Source organism: Heloderma suspectum, chromosome 1 (genome assembly GCF_057233095.1).
Source record: "Heloderma suspectum isolate Gila_16-S chromosome 1, 16-S_ref, whole genome shotgun sequence".
Taxonomy (NCBI): domain Eukaryota; kingdom Metazoa; phylum Chordata; class Lepidosauria; order Squamata; family Helodermatidae; genus Heloderma; species Heloderma suspectum.
In genome coordinates this window covers 50,002,156-50,022,019 of record NC_139458.1, presented here as the reverse complement: position 1 = coordinate 50,022,019, position 19,864 = coordinate 50,002,156, and the positions used below count along the sequence as shown (strand labels likewise).

Below are 19,864 nucleotides of genomic sequence, written 5' to 3'. Positions count from 1 at the left end.
ATCCTCTCCATTTTATCCTAAGAACATGTTCTTGGAATTAAGTTCCACTGGAATCAATAGGACTTACTGGGTAAGCAGTAATCGGTAAAAGGATTAGGATAGAAGTCTACTTGTTTCTTTGCAGAAGTCAGACATGAAAAGAGTCCAGAGTGTCTGCAGTGGTATACTAGTAGTTTGGCAATAGACCCCCCAAAAAACCAGGTAGTGCTGTTATCTAATACATACTGATGTTTTCTTTACATTTCAGGTTGGCTTTTCACAAATATAAATTATGTTTCCAACCCCCCCCCCCCCAAGGTAGTTGTGTTGACTATGAGAAAATTATGTTGTAACTTTAAAAATTGACCATAAAAATTTCTGTGCTATATTTTCTTTCAGGCCTTTGCCCCAAGTTTATTTATAAAGTATTTTTATTCCACTCCTCAGCCAAAAAAAGGCTACCTGAGCAGCTCACATATCATTAGTAAAATAAGACAGTCCATGCCTGCAGGCTTACAATCTAAAAAGACACACAAGGAAAAAGGAATGGAGAGAGAGAGAGAGAGAGAGAGAGAAAATTAAGAGAGCAATCATATGCCTACCAGACAGTGCCTGTGGGGGGTGGGGAGATAGGACAGTTTAGTTTCCTGGCTTGGAGCTAGGAAACCACACTCCCCTCCCCCTCATAGCCTGTGCAGAGAGAACCATACTGCCTACCTCTCTGCGCTCACAAAACAGCCCAGAGATGGGGAAAGGGGGCATTCCTGAGGGATGGGGTGGGGGACCAGGGGGACCTTACACTGTTTCCTATGGTTGCCCCAGCCTCCTTCCCTCCCCCTCTGAGGCACTGTGCTGCTGCTAGATGGACGAAATCACTCATCTATCAGAAATGCAGGGCGGCTGGAGGGCGGAGCTGCTGCTCTCTTCCTGTCCTGCATTAGATACACAAAAACCTCTTGAGTTTGGGAGCTTATGAGTACCCAGGACGAATCTAATAGGATTGCGCCCTTTATTTATTTATTTATGTATTTATTTAATTTCTATACCGCCCAATAGCCAAAGCTCTCTGGGCGGTTCACAAAAATTAAAACCAAACAACACACAATAAAACAATTTAAAATATATAGAACATTAAAACCACAATATAACAATACAACCACAATAAAACCTAGCAGCAGTGCAAGAGTTTAAAATACAAATTTAAAACAGCAAAGATAAAAATTTAGAAAGCTAAAATGCCTGGGAAAATAAAAAGGTCTTCACCTGGCGCTGAAAGGAATACAATGTAGGCGCCAGGCGAACCTCACTAGGGAGCTCATTCCAGAGCCGGGGTGCCACAGCAGAAAAAGCCCTCCTAGTAGCCACCCACCTCACTTCCTTTGGCAGGGGCTCACGGAGAAGGGCCGCTGATGATGATCTTAAGGTCCGGGCAGGCACATATGGGAGGAGGCCTAAGTCTTTCAAGAGGGTTGGTGGAATGGTTGCTGCTCTCATCTTCCAGTCCCCCTCTTCTCTTCCTTAGTATAGCCTGCTGGAATTGCTCTATTACCCACCTTTCTACTCTCCCTAAAAAAAACCCTCAAATTTTTAAAATAAATGCGCACTTCTTCACCTCAGCATTTGCTATACGTAATTATAATTCAAATTCACTTAGGGCACTGGCTGGGGAATGCTGGGAGTTGTAGCCCTTTTCTCTGTCTAAACATGCATAGGATTGTGCCCTTATTGTTAACTTTGTCACACATAGGTTGCATATGTATACTTTCCTGGGAGTAAGCCACATTGAATACAGTGGGACTTCTGAGTAGACATGCAGAGGATTGCACTGTAAGAAACAAATTTCCTACGTACAAACAGCAAAAGTACTAGTTTGGGGAGATCTGGACAGAGAGGAATGCAACATAGAACTAAGTGGCTAACGTAGCGGGGACACATTTATTGAACATAAACTTAGCCATAATTTTGTATGTATTTGTTACATTTTTATCCAGCACTTTTTCCAAGTAGCTCAGAGTCGATGGCAACTCCCAGCTTTTTGCTCTATTCCCAGCCTAATTTGCCAGCCATCTTGATTATTTTAAATTCCTCAAGGGTTTGCATAGCTCTAATACCCTTTTTTACCAAATGTTATGATGCAAAAATGTATGAGAAAAACCTGGGTAGACCATACTTGACGGGTATTAATTAAAAAGCAAAACTCTGAAGCTCTGCCCCGAGGCTAGAGGACCGAGCACTCTTCGTTTCCGTCTTGGCTGTGCAGGCCCACGTCTAAGACAGGCGGTCCTCCGGTGACGCCAATTTTGTGCTCCGCGCAGTCCGTTCCGTGGTGCTGCGCCGGAACCGCTCTACCTTTTAAGGAAGTCACACTCTATGGCTCGGGCGGGCTAGGAACTTCAGCGCGCAGGCGCAGTGGACCGCACGCGACCCCGTCGCCGCCCGCCGCTTTTGCGGCCTGTGGAAGCCCGTGTTGCGCTCCAGCCGACGCCGTGTGAGACCCGCTCGCTGGCTCCATGTTCCCATCGTGGGGTCTGTACGGGGCGGCCCCCGGGTCCTACCCTCCGCCGCCCACCATGATGCCGCCGCCACCAACGTTGCCTGGGCCTCTGCCGGCCGTGCTGTCTACTGCCATGCCGCCGCAGGTCCCGGTAGTGCCGCCGCCTGCCCTGGGCGGCTACGCGGCCACCCCGGCGACACCTGCCGCTGCTGGCACGGGGGGCTTTCTGAGTCTGCAGGAACAGCACTTGGTCCAGCTGCAGCAGCTCCAGCAAATGCACCAGAAGCAGTTGCAGTCGGTGTTACTAGGGGGGCCCCCTCCACCCGGCGCGCCTCCCCCGAGCCTGCCGCCCCCTCTGCCCAGCACCTCCGTCGCCCCTGCTTCCTGGCAGCCGCCGGTGCCCGCCGGACCGCCGCCCGCGCGCAGCTATCAGAAGCAGTTTAAGCACCGCGACCCTCCAGCGCCACCTCTGCCCCGGGAAACGCAGTTCCGCAATCCCCCGATGCCCCCCCTGTCTCTGGCGGAGGAGGTTGCGGAGCCGTCCCATTCTCCTGAAGACTGGGAGCCCCTCGTCCCCTCGACCAGTCCCCATCCCCATATGGATATGGACATGGATCTGTCCTCTCCGCCACAGTCCCCTCCCCAGGCTTACATGCCCCCACTTGAGAGTGATTCCTACATCCCCCCGCCTCTGCCATCGGAGAACTCACCAGCACCATCTTACCAGGGCCATTCACAGTTGTCTCAGGCAATTCCACAGACATTTGTGGACCCGCTCCCTTCAGCTGTTTCTCAGCCATATCTGACCCAGGCCCAGCCTTACCAACCAACTTCCCAGTCCTCATCCCAATCAACCCAGCCCATTACTCCATCGATCTCACAGCCTGAATCTCGCTTCACCTCATCTCAGATGTCACAGCCCACTCCTGAACCTCAGGACTTAAGACAAGGTAGTGGCCCAGGCATAGATATGTGTGAGCGGCAGCAAAACACCTCACATGCAGATCCCTCTGCAATGACTCCCCAGGTAAGAATGAAGTATCCAATGTAATTTGCCTGCAGACCGTCAAAGCTGCCTGGAATAGCTTTCTAAGTTATCCAGTTTTGAGATGTATGTAGGTGGTGATTGAAAAGGGATAAAACTGATGATACGTAATAGTAAGGTTCTTATTTATATGGGAGACATCTGGGTTAAAATTAGGCTGCAGAGTCGAAAGGTTCACATCATCATGAGTCTCTTTATTTGCTAAATTACATCAGGATTCTTGTTTTCTATTATCATATAAGGTAGAGGTGGGCAACTTGTGGCCTGCTAGATGTTGTTGGACCGCAGCTCCCATCAGCCCTAGCCAAGGGTGAGGGCTGATGGGAGTTGTAGTCCAATATCTGGAGGGCCACAGGTTGCCTACACCTGATATATGGGCAGCTTGATGCATTATAATTTTCTTAAAAAAAAAAAAAAAGACTAGGAAATCATGTGAAATCCACATGTTAGATTCTTAGAAGATCATCATGTGAGTGCTAGTCTGCATGCATATGTGTACATTTATGTGTGTGTACTAGGCTATCTAACATAACGTTCACATCTCTTCCTTGAAGGAAGTACTTCATTTTAGAAAATCGTAACACATGAATCAACCTAATTTTCTGGTTTCACAGTTCCCAAGCATGTGGGTATTTTTTAGGCCTTACTATGACCTAAGACAACCTCTTGTCTAAGAAAATCTGTTTCTTTTAAAATGTTTTAATTGTTTTAATGTGAAGTTTTATTCTTTTATCTTTGTTGTTCACTGCTCCGAAATCTTTGATGTGGAGTGGTATATAAATATTGTAAATAAATAAATCTTCTCCAGCTTGGCCTCTTGATGTGTTGGACTACAACACCCACCATCCCTAGCCAACATATCTAATGGGGTAGGCTGAGCTAAATGGTCTCAGTCCTAACTCATGTTTTGAATGCTGGGTTCAGCCCAAATTGTTGTTGTTGTTCAGTCGTGTACAACCTTTCGTGACCTCATGGACCATAGAACGCCAGGCCTTCTTGTCCTGCGATCTCTCCCGGAGCATGCTCAAGTCCATATTCATTGCATCAGTGATGCTATCTAGCCATCTCATCCTCTGCCGTCCCCTTCTCCTTTTGCCTTCAGTCTTTCCTAGCTTCAGGGTCTTTTCCAGAGAGTTTTCTCTTCGCATTAGGTGGCCAAAATATTTGAGCTTCAGCTTCATTATCTGTCCTTCCAATGAGCACTCAGGGCTGATTTCCTTTAGGATGGACTGATTTGACCTCCTTGCAATCCAGGCGACTTGTAAGAGTCTTCTCCAGCACCACAGTTCGAAAGCATCAATTCTTCGGCGCTCAGCCTTCCTTATAGGCCAGCTCTCATAGTTACTGCTGGGAAAACCATAGCTTTGATTAGACGGACCTTTGTCGGCAAGGTGATGTCTCTGCATCTTACTATGCTGTCTAGGTTTGCCATTGCTTTCCTCCCAAGGAGCGAGCGTCTTTTAATTTCATGGCTACAGTCACTGTCTGCGGTGATCTTGGAGCCCAAGAAAATACAATCTGTCACTGCTTCCATTTCTTCCCCTTCCATATGCCAGGAAGTGATGGGGCCAGATGCCATGATCTTCGTTGTTTTAATGTTGAGTTTCAAACCAGTTTTTGCACTCTCCTCTTTCACCCTCAACAAGAGGCTCTTTAGATCCTCTTCGCTTTCTGCCAGTAGGGTGGTATCATCTGCGTATCTGAGGTTGTTGATCATTCTCCCAGCAATCTTAATTCCGATCTGTGATTCATCCAACCCGGCGTTTCTCATGATGTACTCTGTATATAAGTTAAATAAGCAGGGCGACAATATACAGCCTTGTCGTACTCCTTTCCCAATTTTGAACCAGTCAGTTGTTCCATGTCTGGTTCTTACTGTTGCTTCTTGACCCTCGTACAGGTTTCTCAGGAGACGGGTAAGGTGGTCTGGTACCCCCATCTCTTTCAGAATTTGCCACAGTTTGTTGTGATCCACACAATCAAAGGCTTTAGCATAGTCAATGAAGCAGAAATAGACGTTTTTCTGGCGGGCCTCATCGAGGAAATCATTCCATAAGGGGCAGAATCTGATGGGGCGCTTATACCCCTGCTGATTCTCTTGCACCCCACCTACCCATGAACCTACCCATACGCTATACTCAGCATCTAAGGTTCTCCTCTGGGTGCCTCCTCTGATGGAGACTTGGAAGTTGGCAACAAGGGAAAGGGCCTTCTGTGTGGTTCCCCCCCCCCCCCCATTATGGAATGATCTCCCTGATGAGGCCCACCTGGCACCAACATTGTTATCTTTTTTTACCACCAGCTTAAGACCTTTCTCTTAGGCATTTGGCAGTATTGATGAGTTTAATCAAACTCTGGATTTGTCTTATGGTTATGGTTGAATGCTCAAAGTTGTTTTAGATATATATTGTCTCTGTATGTACTCTCTGTTTGTGTGTTTTTATGTAAATGGTTTTGAACTTTGTATACTGTATTGTTAATGGTTTTTAATCTTTGCAAACTGCCCAGAAAGCTTTGGCTATGAAGTGGTACAGAAATGTAATTTCTGCAGGCATTGCTTAGTGCTTGTGGAACTGAGATTTAGCCCTTCTGGGGGTAACCGAAAACAAATGAAAATGCTTGTTTCTGGAAACAGGGCAGGTACCTCCACAGACCTGTCCCAATCCAGGAACAAGCATTTCTCTGGGAAGCGTTAAATCTCTGTTCTGCAAGCAATCAGCAGGACCCACCACTTGTGCAATAGAATATGTGGGGTGCAAAACAATTGCCGGGTGCACAAGCACCCTGTTGGATTCTGTGCAAGGCATCTCTGATACTGACATGCGCCGTTCATGACCATATTGAACTTAGCTCTGACAGCTGTCAGCCTCTGTACTTGAGCATCCAGTAGGTGGGCAGTGAAGGATCAGTAAAACCATAGATAGACAGTTGTGTGCATACCTCCCCTTTCCATGCGAACAGACAGATGTTACACTAATTGAAGACTGCTTTCAAATTGGCCATTCATTACGAGGGATACAGAGGTGTGGAGTATTTTGCCTGATAAGAGTTGTTTTTTCTGGATAAGAAACTACTAGGTATTTGTTCAGTAGTGACTGATAATTTTCTTTCTTGGCTTAACAACTGGAAATGTTTGTGTTAGGATCCCATACTGTACATATTTGACTATAGCTTAATAATTTGATTGAATATATACATCAGTTGTAGGGATTTAGTCTGAACTGATGAACTTATGGGGGCAATTTACATTATTCCTCCAGCTTAAAAATCATAATAACTATTTAAAAAGCCAAGTTAAAATATGTTGCTTGACCCCCTTTCTGAATGCAGAGAGAGTGGGAACGAGTTGCAACTCCAAAGGGAGTGAGTGCATTGCAGAGTGTGGGAACAAAACAGTAGAAAGACCTTTCCCACGTGCCCAGCAAGCCGGCCTTTGCAAATGGGGGTGTCCTCAAAAGGGCTTCTCCTGCTTATCTTAATAACTGAGCATGTTCATACAGAGATAGGTAGACCCTCAAATAGGCAGGCCCTAAGTTGTTTAGAGCATTAAAGATTAAAACTCGATGCCTTGAATTGAACCTGGAAAACAATTGGCAACCAATGCACATCTTTCAATATTGGAGTGATGTGATCGTGATACCATGCACCAGTTAGTAATTGAAGCTTCCAGATTCTGTTCAAGCAAAGCCCCATGTAGAGTGCATAGTCTAACCATGATGTAACTAAGACATGTGTTGCCTGATCAGACTGACTCAGGAACAGTCACAGCTGGCACATTAGAGATAGTTGTGCAAGGATGCTCCTGACTGCTGTTGCCTCCTGAAAATCTAGGGATAACGTAGGATCCAGGAGCACTCCCAAGCTATGAACCTGATCTTTCAGGGAGAGCATGATCCCATCCAGAACAGGTTGAATCCCAGTCCTCAAGCCAGGCTTTCTATTGACCAACAGCACCTCTGTCTTGTCTGGATTTAATCTCAACATAGGACATTGAGGCCTTGCATCTCCAGAGGATTTTGGAGATGAAAACAATTGGACTGGAGAAAGGAGGGGACAAAATGCTGAAGTGGTTGTATTTGATGGTTTTAACTGTGGTGAACAACCCTGAGAGCTTTGGCTATTGGGTGGTATAGAAATGTAATAAATAAATAGACCCTGAATAGTGGTGTAGTCAGATGAGTTCATTATTTGGGCCCCCACGTACATTTCAGTTGTGGATTATTACTTTCCTTATTACTTGTGGATTATATACCACAAGTAATAAGGAAATAGCATTAGTGATTTTATGTTCTTCATTAGTTACTTCTGGAGAAATCATAACTTGACTTGATGCACAGTAGTAAGGTTACTGTCAGTTGTATACCATGCTGTATGTAATTTACCTTAAAGGAGAATACTAGATGGCAAAATAACACCTGTGGTATTTGGCTGTGCGTTTGGTACTATTTTCTAAGCATTGTGGTATAGCTTCCATGCAGTTATTGCTGCTAATAATTACTATTGTGGTACTTTGTCGTTTCCAGCAGGAGTTAACAGTGGTTAAAAAAAACTATTAATTTTATAATTTCTGTCAAAAATAGTTGTGCCATGTATATCAGAACGGGTAAGAGATTTTTCAGGAATGTCTTTCTCGGAACTTGGGAGTGTGTGTGTGTGTCTGTCTGTCAGTCATGAGAGCAGAGCCATAACTTTAGCCGTGTAGAAAAACAATTCTAAATTGGCCAGAATGAAAAATGTATGCTGCTTTACAGTAGTCTTTGCTTCGGTGCAAAGTGTATTCCTTTTTGCCTTATGCTGAACAAGAACTGAATGTGAAATGTTGCTTTCTGGTGTTTTTTACAGCAGGGATTCAGATTTGTGCATGCTCAGCTTCTGCTTCCTTCTTCCATGCAATGTGTACAAACTTGCATATGTCTATGAATTCAGACATTGACCTGGTTCACATATAACAACAGCCCAGAGTACAGGTTGAGTATAGTTCATTATTGAATTGTGGGTTGTCGTTACTTGCGATCCCTCCACTATGATTTAACTATGGTTGTTAACCATGAACAACCCAGAGTTCACAACCCAACAACAAACCATGGGTTCTCTTCCTTGATTGTTCATGGTTAACAACCTATAGCGCAGGGTTCGAACGTAATGACAACCCATGGTCGTTATGTACGAATCAGGTCAACCTGCACTCTGGATTGTTACGTATGAACCAGGTGATACTTTGGGTTGTTGTTATGTGTGAACTGGGCCATTTTGTGTTATATTGTTTTTATTTGTATTAATTGCTGAGAGCCAGTTTTTAGCTGAAAAGTGGGATCAAAATAGTAATGATAATATAGGTAATGCTTATAAATAACTGCATCTTGTAGTAATAAATGCTTTTATAGTTTTAAAGAGGTCAGAAATACTAAATGGGCTGTGGGTGTCTTTCAAATAGAACAGGACAGTAGTTTTAAATATGTAGGAATCTGTTTAAATAACAATTTGTCCTGGAAAGGGCACAAACCTTTAAAGCCCTATATGGCTTGGGCCCTAGGTACCTGAAGTAGCATCTTTTCCCACATGAATTTGCCCACATATCAAGATATAGGCCTTTCTCTAGATGCCCTTGCTGTCTGAGGTGAGGGTGGTGATGGTTGTGGCTCTCCTTTTCTGGACTGACTTAACCAGGAAGGCTTGCTTGGCATTCACCTTTTTGTTTTTCCAGTGCCAGTCAAATACCTTTTTATTTTCCCAGGCTTTAAAAAATTGTGACTGCTATGTTTTGTTCCAGCTCTGTGACTTTATGTTTTTTACTGACTGTTTGTATATACAGTTTTAATGGTATGTTTTTATGATTCATATATTTGATTGTTTGCTGCTCTGGAAGTGGTGGCAATACTGAATGTGGCATATATATCAGCAATAAAATTTACTATTTCCAAATTCAGGTCATCCTGAATATCTCTTGGCTTGTGTTGGCAAGATTATAGCTCAATTGCTGTATAGTGCAGAATTTTGGGGTTTGGATTACGTTAACACCCTAGAGTTTATACAGTCATTTTCTTTAAGCCCTTTTTGCAATCCCTAGTGGTAAACTAGCTGCACTGTGAAGAGCAGATATTGGTGTCATTTTCTTCTACCAGGGCAAGAGCGTACAAAGTGCTCTTACTGTGGCTCAATACAGATGACCAACTCAGCAAGTGGTAAGGTTTTCCGCCACAGATTTGCTGAGTTGTCTGTATTGACAAAAATTGTGAGATTTTTTTCCTGCCATGTTGGGACCTTTTCAAATGGTCAGGCTCCTTCCCCTCCTGCCCATTAACTACTTGGTGAGTCAGTCAGTGTCTCTAATAGCAACCAGTGGCAGATGACAATGAGTGAGGAAGGCATTTCCTCAAGCTGTAGTCTCATGGCTAGGGACAGCTTGTCTTCCCTGCTTTTTCTTTTTGATTTTCAGATCTTAAATTTAAGATTACTGTTCCAAGTGTGGTTTATGTATTTTGAAAGTTTTAATTATTTGCTGTTATCTGAGGCACTTTCTAAAATTCTCTTAGTTTTGGCATGTTTGAGGAAGGTTTTCAAAACAAGAAGCCATAGTTATCTCTCAGAATGTATCTGTGTACATGCGGTGGGGGGGGGGGTTCATGAAGTGTGTGTTAACGTGATTGATCTTGATTTCAAGGTTTAAACTGAACGTTATTTTAGGGGATTTTTCATAATATTTTTGTTCTGAGTTTTTTCTGCACTAGCAGTTGTATTTTAATTAGTTTTTTTCATGCTAATCAGTTTCACAGGATAATGAAGTTGTACAATAATTTGTTTAGCTTTGAGTGACACACTGGACAATTTTTCTGTCACGTTTTCACTTACATCAGTATCCATGAGGACTAGAAAAGGTTACATAATAACTCTCAGGCTATGCAGAACAGCGGTAGGGGACCACATATTGTTCACCTTGCTATAATCAGTTTTGCAGAAGTATTTTAAAGAATGGAAGAACATTTTCTTCGCTTTACTATTTCAGTTTGTTCAGCCGTACAGCTCCAGAATTTTGCATGCAATTCATATTTAGGTCTTTTAAAACTGGATATTTTCATTGTTAGAACATCTTGTCTTAAAGGTTTACAACCCAAAACGTGAACGTAGTTGAGTACACAAGTTCATGTATTTGATCTCTGGCTTCTGAATGTGGAACTTCATGTTATATTGGAAACATAGCTTTTTATACAGTGCTAGAGCAAGCAGGAAACCTCCTCCCTATTAGGTCTCTTTAGCCCCCCCAGCCTCTCTTCAGGGTCAGGATTACCTTGACAAAAGTATGTTATGGGGCATGAGATGAGAGGACTTGGGTGGTGGGTGCAGAGGACTGCAGTAGTGAGGAAAGGACAGGGAATTCCCTTGTACAAGGCTTTTTCCTGCTTGCATTAGCATTGGATGCAACTCAAAGGATTCTAACTCTGTGTGCCCTCATACTGCTAATATGGGGTGGAGGTGGGGATTTGCGGGGGAGAATCAGTGGGTGGGAGGGGATACTTCTCCCTTTTAAACATCCCACACAGCTTTAAAATACCCCAAAGCTGAAGGAAGTCTGGCTGCAGGGAAAAATGAACAGGGAGGGGGCATATGCAAAGGATAATTAACAGATGCTAGAAGTGTTAAGACCTTCCCTTCTTGCTGCTGATCCTCCCCAGCAAATTTATATCCCGCTATCTTCAAAAAGAAACCAAAGCAGCTAACAATAAGAAAAAATTTAAACAATAGTACATATAAAAATGAATCAGACACAGTAAAAACAGCAGTCAGTAAAATACAGTAAAGGTATAATGTTAACTGCAAATACACCATTTACAAAGGGTAGCTTCTTAATGTTCAGTTAGTGCTTCAAAGTTAGTTCATAATTCTGTCTTTAATTTCTATTATTTCTCATCTTGTAGATCAGTTTTCAGTAACTAGATTGGTCAGGGCTAAGAAATAAGAATCCGAGCCCCTGTACTTGCATGTTTCCACTAGTGTGTTTATAGTGGGTTGATGCTGACCTGCTTCAGCACTACCTGTACAAAGAGGGAGAGGGGCACTGCAGGAAGCCTGTGGGTGTCTGATTGTTCTCCTTCCTGAAGTCAGCTGCAAGGAGCTTGTAAAAGGAGTGTTTTAGCCCTAGGCAAATGCATAGGTGAGTGGGGGCTCAGACCCAACTGGTGGGCTAGATTTGGCCACATCACCAGTTGTGCTAATGCATTTCATTTCAGGTTAATAGCATCCAAATAAGTGGTTGACTCACACTCAGTGATTTCTCTTCATGCTCATGTCTTTTCAAAGCAGAGGTTATCTGTGTTCAATATATGCTATATTTAAAAGTCTATCTGGAGAGCGTGAACTACATTTCTTAAATTTACTTATTTCAAAGATATATACTACATTATGTGCTAAAGTTGCACCCAAGCAGTGTACATAATAGATAACAGTATAGATCTATTCACTATGTTGTTGTTGTTGTTCAGTCGTGTCCGACTCTTCGTGACCCCATGGACCATAGCACGCCAGGCCTTCCTGTCCTGCGCTCTCTCCCGGAGCGTGCTCAAGTTCATATTCATTGCATCCATGATGCTAACTAGCCATCTCATCCTCTGCCGTCCCCTTCTCCTTTTGCCTTCAGTCTTTCCCAGCATCAGGGTCTTTTCCAGGGAGTTTTCTCTTTGCATTAGGTGGCCAAAATATTGGAGCTTCAGCTTCATTATCTGTCCTTCCAATGAGCACTCAGGGTTGATTTCCTTTAGGATGGACTGATTTGACCTCCTTGCAGTCCAGGGGACTCGTAAGAGTCTTCTCCAGCACCACAGTTCGAAAGCATCGATTCTTCGGCGCTCAGCCTTCCTTATAGTCCAGCTCTCACAGCCATACATTACTACTGGGAAAACCATAGCTTTGATTAGACGGACCTTTGTCGGCAAGGTGATGTCTCTGCTTCTTACTATGCTGTCTAGGTTGGCCATAGCTTTCCTCCCAAGGAGCAAGCGTCTTTTAATTTCATGGCTACAGTCACCGTCTGCGGTGATCTTGGAGCCCAAGAAAGTAAAATCTGTCACTGCTTCCATTTCTTCCCCTTCTATATGCCAGGAAGTGATGGGGCCAGATGCCATGATCTTCGTTGTTTTAATGTTGAGTTTCAAGCCAGCTTTTGCACTCTCCTCTTTCACCCTCAACAAGAGGCTCTTTAGATCCTCTTCGCTTTCTGCCATTAGGGTGGTATCGTCTGCATATCGGAGGTTGTTGATAATTCTCCCAGCAATCTTAATTCCGACCTCTGATTCATCCAACCCGGCATTTCTCATGATGTACTCCGCATATAAGTTAAAATAAGCAATTTTTATGTCCTCCAGGTTTGTTACATTTTGTTGCACCTATATTGTCTATTTAAGTTTTAAAATGTTATTGGAAGTTTTAAGTTACGCAAGCCCCTTCGCCACAACAAGGCAGTGATCCATGAAGGGATAGTGATCTATTCACTATAGATCACTATATAAGATCACTAATTTTAATACCAAAAATCCCAATTTATTTTTATTTACATAAGTATTTTATGTATATGTCATATATATTGCAATTTCTTTGTGCTGCCTTTCTATCAATACTGTCCTTTGGACCAACTTACACTTTTAAAAATACAAAAATAATGAAACAAAGTAAAGTAAAAATAAACATGAACAATAAGACAGCAAGCAAGAATAATAACAAGACTATGATTATTTCCAGGCCAAAGGCCACCAATTAAAAATCCTTTCCATAATTAAAATTCTGGTGAAACCTGTTACCTAAAGTTCCACTGGGCCTTTTGAAGTTTACTGCAGTAGAAATCACTATAGCCACTAGTTGTTGTTTTTTTAAAGTAGGTAGAGATGTCCTTCAAAAACTCTCCATTTTCAGTGGTTAATGTAGCTTGCTTCAAGTTCTAGGATATGATCTCATCAATTAAGCCTAGATATTACTATTCTTCTCATCTTTTTTTGTTATAGGAACAGCAGCAGTATTGGTATCAACAGCATCTGCTGACTCTGCAACAAAGGGCAAAAGCACATGCACTGGGACAGCAGCTGCCATCAGTTCTAGGAGTTGTAAATGATGCTCCTGAGCAAAGGCAAGAAGAAAGGGAAATGCCTGTTTCTGATGAACTTTCTCAGCCCACCTTGCAGTATGAACCCATATTACCACAGCCCAAAGACAATGACCTTCCGTTGTCATCTGTTGAGCCCAAGGTATGCTGTGCACAGAGATGTCACTGTGTATTGTGTTCATTCATAGGGAGTTGTTTCCCTCTTTTGCTTATTTCAGCTTATCTGCTATAAGTGGAAGGGCTAGTAGAAAAACCTCTTGCCCATGGCATAGTAGCTTGAGAACACAGGGTTGATTAATGAGAACCTTTTGCAGATCAGTTGAGGTTTACAGTGCCTTAATGCAGGCTTGAAAAACTCAGTACTTGGCTTTCTAACTCCTTGTGCTGAAATAGATTCATTCATAGCAAGTGTATAAAACTGCCCTGCATTGTCAGGAGAGGAAAAGGAGATGCATTTAAACGAACCACAGCTCTTCCTTTCGGTGGGTCAAATGGCCATTTTGGCTTCACGATTAAGGCTTCTAGTGCATGAGTATGTGGTCACTGTGTGGAGATGCTGCATGCATTGAGGGATGTCTGTATGTGGAGTAGAAACTCTTGAAATTGGTATTGCTAGCAAAGCCCAAAGATAACATCATCTTACACAGTATAATTATTTTGTGCTTCTACCTTGGTTCACATGACATGACAGCCTACCATGGGTTAATTTACCCATGGGGACTGTCATGTCGTGCCAAGCACCTGCGGGTGCCATTTTTGCATGGTACCTGGCTAGTCGTAGCTTCTTGTGTCATGTGAACCCAGGCGGCAGGGGGTGTTGAGGGTTGACAACCTTGAAATAACCCATGGTTTGTTTTAGGTTTATTTGAGGGTTGCCTAACCCTCAAACAACACCTACCTCCTAGGTTCTCATGCCATGGCAAGCCAGGCACCCATGGGCACCATGCAAAAATGGGACCCAGGGGCGCCCAGCATGACACGACAGCTCTCGCGGGTAAATTCATCTACGGTAGCCTGTCATGTCATGTGAACGGGCTCACTGCCTCTGCATCATGGAGATTCTGTTTAATTGTCAAGGTAATAGCCATGATAGGCTTGTTCTCTGTGGATTTGTCTAATCTTTTTAAAAGGCCATCTGTGCCAGTGGCATTCTCCATTTCTTGTGGTAGTGAATTCTATGTTAATCTACTGTGTCATATGTTCCTTTGTCCTGAACTGAGTGGCTGCAAGTTCTAGAATTAACTAAAATAAAATTTTCTCTGTCCACACCACTTATAATTTGATAAGCCTCTACCATGCCCTCTCTTAGCTGTCTTTTTTCCTAAACTGAACAGCCTCAAACTCTTAAGGCTTACCCAGCAGATAATGTACTTCAAACCCTTGATCACTTTATTGCCCATCACATACATTGTCCAGATATATGATATCCTTCTTGAGACAATGGCCAAAACTGTAGGCAGTATTCTAAATTTAACTGCACCATTGATTTATGTAATGAAATCAATTACTTGCTGTTTTATCTTCAATATCTTTACCAGTAATTTCTTGCATTGGATTTCTCTTTCCCTCTCTTTTTCCTTACTGCTGCAGCATACTGAATTTGTTTTTGGTTAGCTTTAGATCAGGATCTCAAGTTCTCTTTCCTGTGTAATTGCTGCCAGTTTAGATAGTAACAGCATATTATGAAATTAGCATATTTGAAATCACATGTATCACATTGCATTTACATGGAATCTCACATACACACATTCTGATCATTATTCACCTTATCCACCACTTTGGAGAGATCCTTTTGGAGCTCTTCATATCCGTTTGGGGTTTCACCATCCTGAATAATTTCATGTCATCCACAGATGTGGCTTCCTCACCATTTAACCCGGATTCCAGAGAATTTATAAATATTGCCTCACCAGTTCCAATACAGGTCTGAATAAAATCACACTGCTTATACGCCTCTGTTGAGAAAACTGTAGCTCAGTGGTAGAATGCTTGGCATGGAAATGGTCCAAGTTTCAATCCCTGGTATCTCCCAATAGAGCCAGGAAAGACTCCTGTTTGAAACCCTGTCAGTGTAAACAGTAGTGAGCTAGATGGACCAGTGGTCTGGCTCTGTATAAGGCAGCTTCCTATGTTCCTTTTTGTCTCTTATTTCTCCTCCTGTTTCCTATTTTTTATCAAGCTACCAATCCATATAAGGAACTGGCCTCTTATACTATGACCACAGTTTTCTTAGGAGCCTTTGATAAGAGACTTTGCCAAAAGCTACCCGTATCTACATGTTGACAGTCAGAGAAATTTAAAAGATTGTTGAGATAAGACTTCCCTTTGCTGAAGCAATGGTGATTCTTTCTCAGCAAGGCTAGTTCTTTTTATGCTTGACAGTTCTACTCTTAATAATGCTTTCCTCCAATTTATATGGGACTGAAGTTGAGCTGTTTTCTGTTCTGTCAGATTGGCTCAAAGTTCCCAGGGGAGCCAATCTGAAGCAGTTGTACTTACTAAAAGGACAAGGTAGAGTCAAGTCTAATGAATCAGAGACTGGGTTCTCACAATCATCAAGGGAAAATAAGCCTCCAGATGTTTTGGACTTCAGCCCCAGCCAGCATGAGCAATGGTCAGGAATGCTGGGAGTTATACTCCAAAACATCTGGAGGGCACCAAGTTGGGGAATGCTGCTCTAATAGTTCTGTTACCTCTCCTTGCCAGCTTCCTGCTTCTGTTGTATTTAAATAAATCACTCCCTCAAGTAGCAAACTCAGTTGGTGAGTGCTGACAGGATTGTAGCCAAAATAGGGCCTCTGAGAAACAAGTGGGAGAGATCAGCATGCTCAGGGAAAGCCCAAGGATTGCAGAAATACATTAAAAAATTAAGAAAAATATCTGAAGGGGTAACACTCCCTCCACCCCATCAACCCAGTGAAGACTGAGCATGCTCAGTTGCCATAGAATGCTGGGGGTGGGGGATGGAATGGAGTATCCTGGAAGAGGGTATGGCTGGCTGGTTGGAACCCTGAGTAGGAGCATTCCACAGTGCAACATTTTGTTCTCGGTCTCACTTGTTTTTATTATTTATTTTAATAACTTCAGAAGCTTGTTTCTCAAATTATTTCTTGCTTGCCTTATTATCAGTCTACATTTGGTTTGCCAGAGCTTGCGTTCTTTCTTTATATTTACTCTTATTTTTGAAAGATCGCCCCTTTTAAAGTTAAGTAAGACCAGGTTGGATTTGTTGACAATTGGTTGGCAATTTTCTAATCTCATACATACTTAATTTGATAATGTTGTGGTCACTGTTTCCAAGCAGTTCTGCAATGTTTGCATCTTAAACCAGTTCCCCAGGCACCTCTTGGCACCAATCCTGAGTCATTTCTCCTCTTACTGGATTCATAGTTAACTGTTCCAAGTCACAATAATTTAGTGAGATGGTTTTTAAGATTCATTAAGCAGATCTTAAAATCCTGGGAGCATCCCCATGTTCTGGCGGTCCTTCAGAGCAGTGTGAGAGGTAGTGCGGGAGGGGGGCATAGAAGGAGGTGGAAACAACAAAAAGTGTGCGCCCCCCCCCCCGCTTCCGTGAGTTGAGCTACCATTGGATCAAAGGCCTTTCCAGTCATAAAAGGGCACCTTAGGATCCAAGCTAGAAGTTTTGTCTCTGCTATGTTCTGCGTTTAAATTTATCCATTCAGTTCAGGTATGGTTGAAGTTGGCGATTATTATTTCATTTTCTTTTTTCAGTTGACTTACCCACTTGATTTCTTTTCACATTTCAAGATCACAATCAAACTTTTGAGCAGGGGAGTGATAGTGTGTTCCCAGTCTTATACTTACTCTTTTGGTCTGGTATCGTCAATCCATAGAGATTCTGTGAATACGTTTATTTTTCTTGTATTTTTTGTTTTGGGACTCTTTGCCCCTGTTGACACAAAACTCAAGATCACCTCCATTACAGCCTATTCTGTCTTTGTTTCTGTAGATTTCCTATCTAGAGATAACATTATTCCATTGATTTGTACTGTTGCACTAGGTTTCTGATGTGCCAACTATATCTCTGCCTTTCGCTGTATTTAGGACTTTCCTTAAAACTGCCAGCGAGATCATTCTGTTATCTGTGGTGCTTCGATTTAATTGCTAAGAATGTATAGTAATGTCCTACTTTCAAGGGTAGTTGTTATAAAGAGAAACTCCTGAGCTCATCGCTACATAAATTAGTTCATCAACCACCGAATGGCATGTTCCTAGAATAATGGGTTTGTTCTTGGCTTACTAAATCTGGCTTGTTTGGGAGCAATAAACCAGGAGCCTGGGTTTGGATGTAATGCTAAACAAACCATTTCATGTTTGTTTACCCACTTGTGCTAATGGGAGGAGTAAAGTGGATGTGAATGGGCTGACTTGTACCAGGGTACAGCTCGTTCACAGTAAGCCAGGATTTGCAGCAATCCTCCTTACCATTATATGCAAAAGAACCCTGTGTCTGGGTTTACTTGAGTTTGTATATAGAGTATTTAGTTAAACAATCCAAGTTTTGTTAATATGGTAAGTACAGATTTATTGCATGCAGTTATCCTAAATATTTCTTTCAGGTATTCTTCTGTTGTTTGTTTTCATTTTCCTACTTGTATTGTAATCAGCATTGTACAGCAGTAATTTATTTTATTCTATAATGTCAAACATTGCAGTTTGTTACTAAAGTGCGTTGATTTACAATCCATTTGCCTCACTTTGTTGGTATTCAGAACTTAGCACACTACAAGAAGCCCTTGAACTGGGTTATTTATCGCAATTGGTTTTAATTAGAAGTTGGTTTACAGTAGGGATGTACAAAACACTTACCCTGCACAGTTCTGGGGCATCCGCGGTGGGGGGGAGGCGCTCCGTCCCTCCCTCTGGAATCCTCCCCGGCCAGCTCCGCTCTGCAGCGACTCTGCGGAGCCGCCAGCTGGGGCCAGCCGCAGCCGGAATTCTGGCCACTGTTGGGCTGCTGTGGCCGCAAATGGCGGCCGCTATGCCAGCCGCCATTTGCGTGGCTGCCAAGCTGTGATAGGCTATGTAAGTATTTACGTAGCCTATCACGACAAAAGGCAGCCACGCAAATGGCAGCCACTACTCCATTTGTGTGGCTGCCTTTCTTCGTGATAGGCTACGTAAATACTTATGTAGCCTATCATGGCAAAGAGCAGGGGCACAAATGGCGTAGCAGCCGCCATTTGCGCCCCTGCTCTTTGCCGTGATAGGCTACGTAAGTATTTACGTAGCCTATCACGAAGAAAGGCAGCCACGGAAATGGCAGCCGCTGCAACGGCCGCCACTTGTGGCCACAGTGGCCAGGAGATCAGCCGCATCTGCATCCGCTGCCTCCGTCACCAGGTACGCTCCGTCCTGAGGGGATTCCACAGGGTGGCAGGGGGGGCTGTTCCGCCATGGATTCCTTAGAATCCAGCCTCACTAGAGGCTGTGGCGGAATTCTCTGACACCCCTAGTTTACAGTCCCCAAGGGCCTGTTCAGATAGAACAATCTCTGTTTACTAAACCATGGTTTACTAAAATGAGAATGAGCTTCAGGCCCATGCACTTCCCCTTCCCCTCCTTGCTTTGCACTTCTAGAATAATAAGTTTAAACCACAGTTTCCCATTACATCTGAACTGGGAAACTGTGGTTTAAACTAGTGTGCCAGAGCCAGTGTGCAAAGGAGGAGGGAGTCTGTAGCCCAATACTCATTGTCAGCATAGTAAACTATAGTTTATTAAGCTGAAATTGTTACTTCTGAACCAGACCCAAGATTGAAGTTTAGAGTTGCCACTGGAGAATATCCTGTGTTTTGAACCAAAGTTTTATTTTATCCGAGGTTTTACAAAATTTTGTATCTAGATAACAAAATGAAATTCATGGCCCAGGGCTGAACCTCTGAATCCTCAGATATAAATACTTTAGATTTTCGGTATGGCTCACATTTGAATTTCTCATTCCCATTTTGGCTATTTCCCCTGGGCTGGATCCAGAGGTGCTCTTCTGAAAGTGGAATACTGCTTCTGTTTGCAGAGGCACTTTTTCCTATTTAGTGCAAGAAACTTGAGTGAGAAAAGAGAACTGAAATCCTGAGGTACACTTATATTTGTGCAAGGCATTTTTCAATCTCATACAAGGTCTTCTGCATATTACAATGTCTTCCTGTTAGCTCTTGCATAATGGTTCATGGAATCGTGCAACTACCAGAATTTATTCCCTGGCTAGCACATCTCTTGGAACCAACCCTGTTTT

General features: G+C 43.1%; 1 protein-coding gene across 4 annotated transcripts in view; it reads left to right on the top strand.

Annotated features, from left to right (window-relative positions):
* Positions 1–6: 6 nt before the first annotated feature.
* The window catches only part of YLPM1 (YLP motif containing 1), a 71,191-nt gene continuing 51,333 nt past the window's right edge, over positions 7–19,864 (top strand). For 2 of the 4 annotated variants that reach the window (XR_014788923.1, XM_084842308.1), the window contains exons 1-2: positions 1,903–3,500; positions 13,508–13,747. Coding sequence is in view for 3 of the 4 variants with exons in the window: in XM_084842308.1 (XP_084698434.1) it covers positions 2,490–3,500; positions 13,508–13,747 (1,251 nt within the window). In the remaining variant the exon portion in view is untranslated. Of the gene's footprint in view, positions 71–1,902; positions 3,501–13,507; positions 13,748–19,864 lie in introns of those variants that run through there. The other 2 variants (XM_084842331.1, XM_084842322.1) reach the window with 2 other exon arrangements.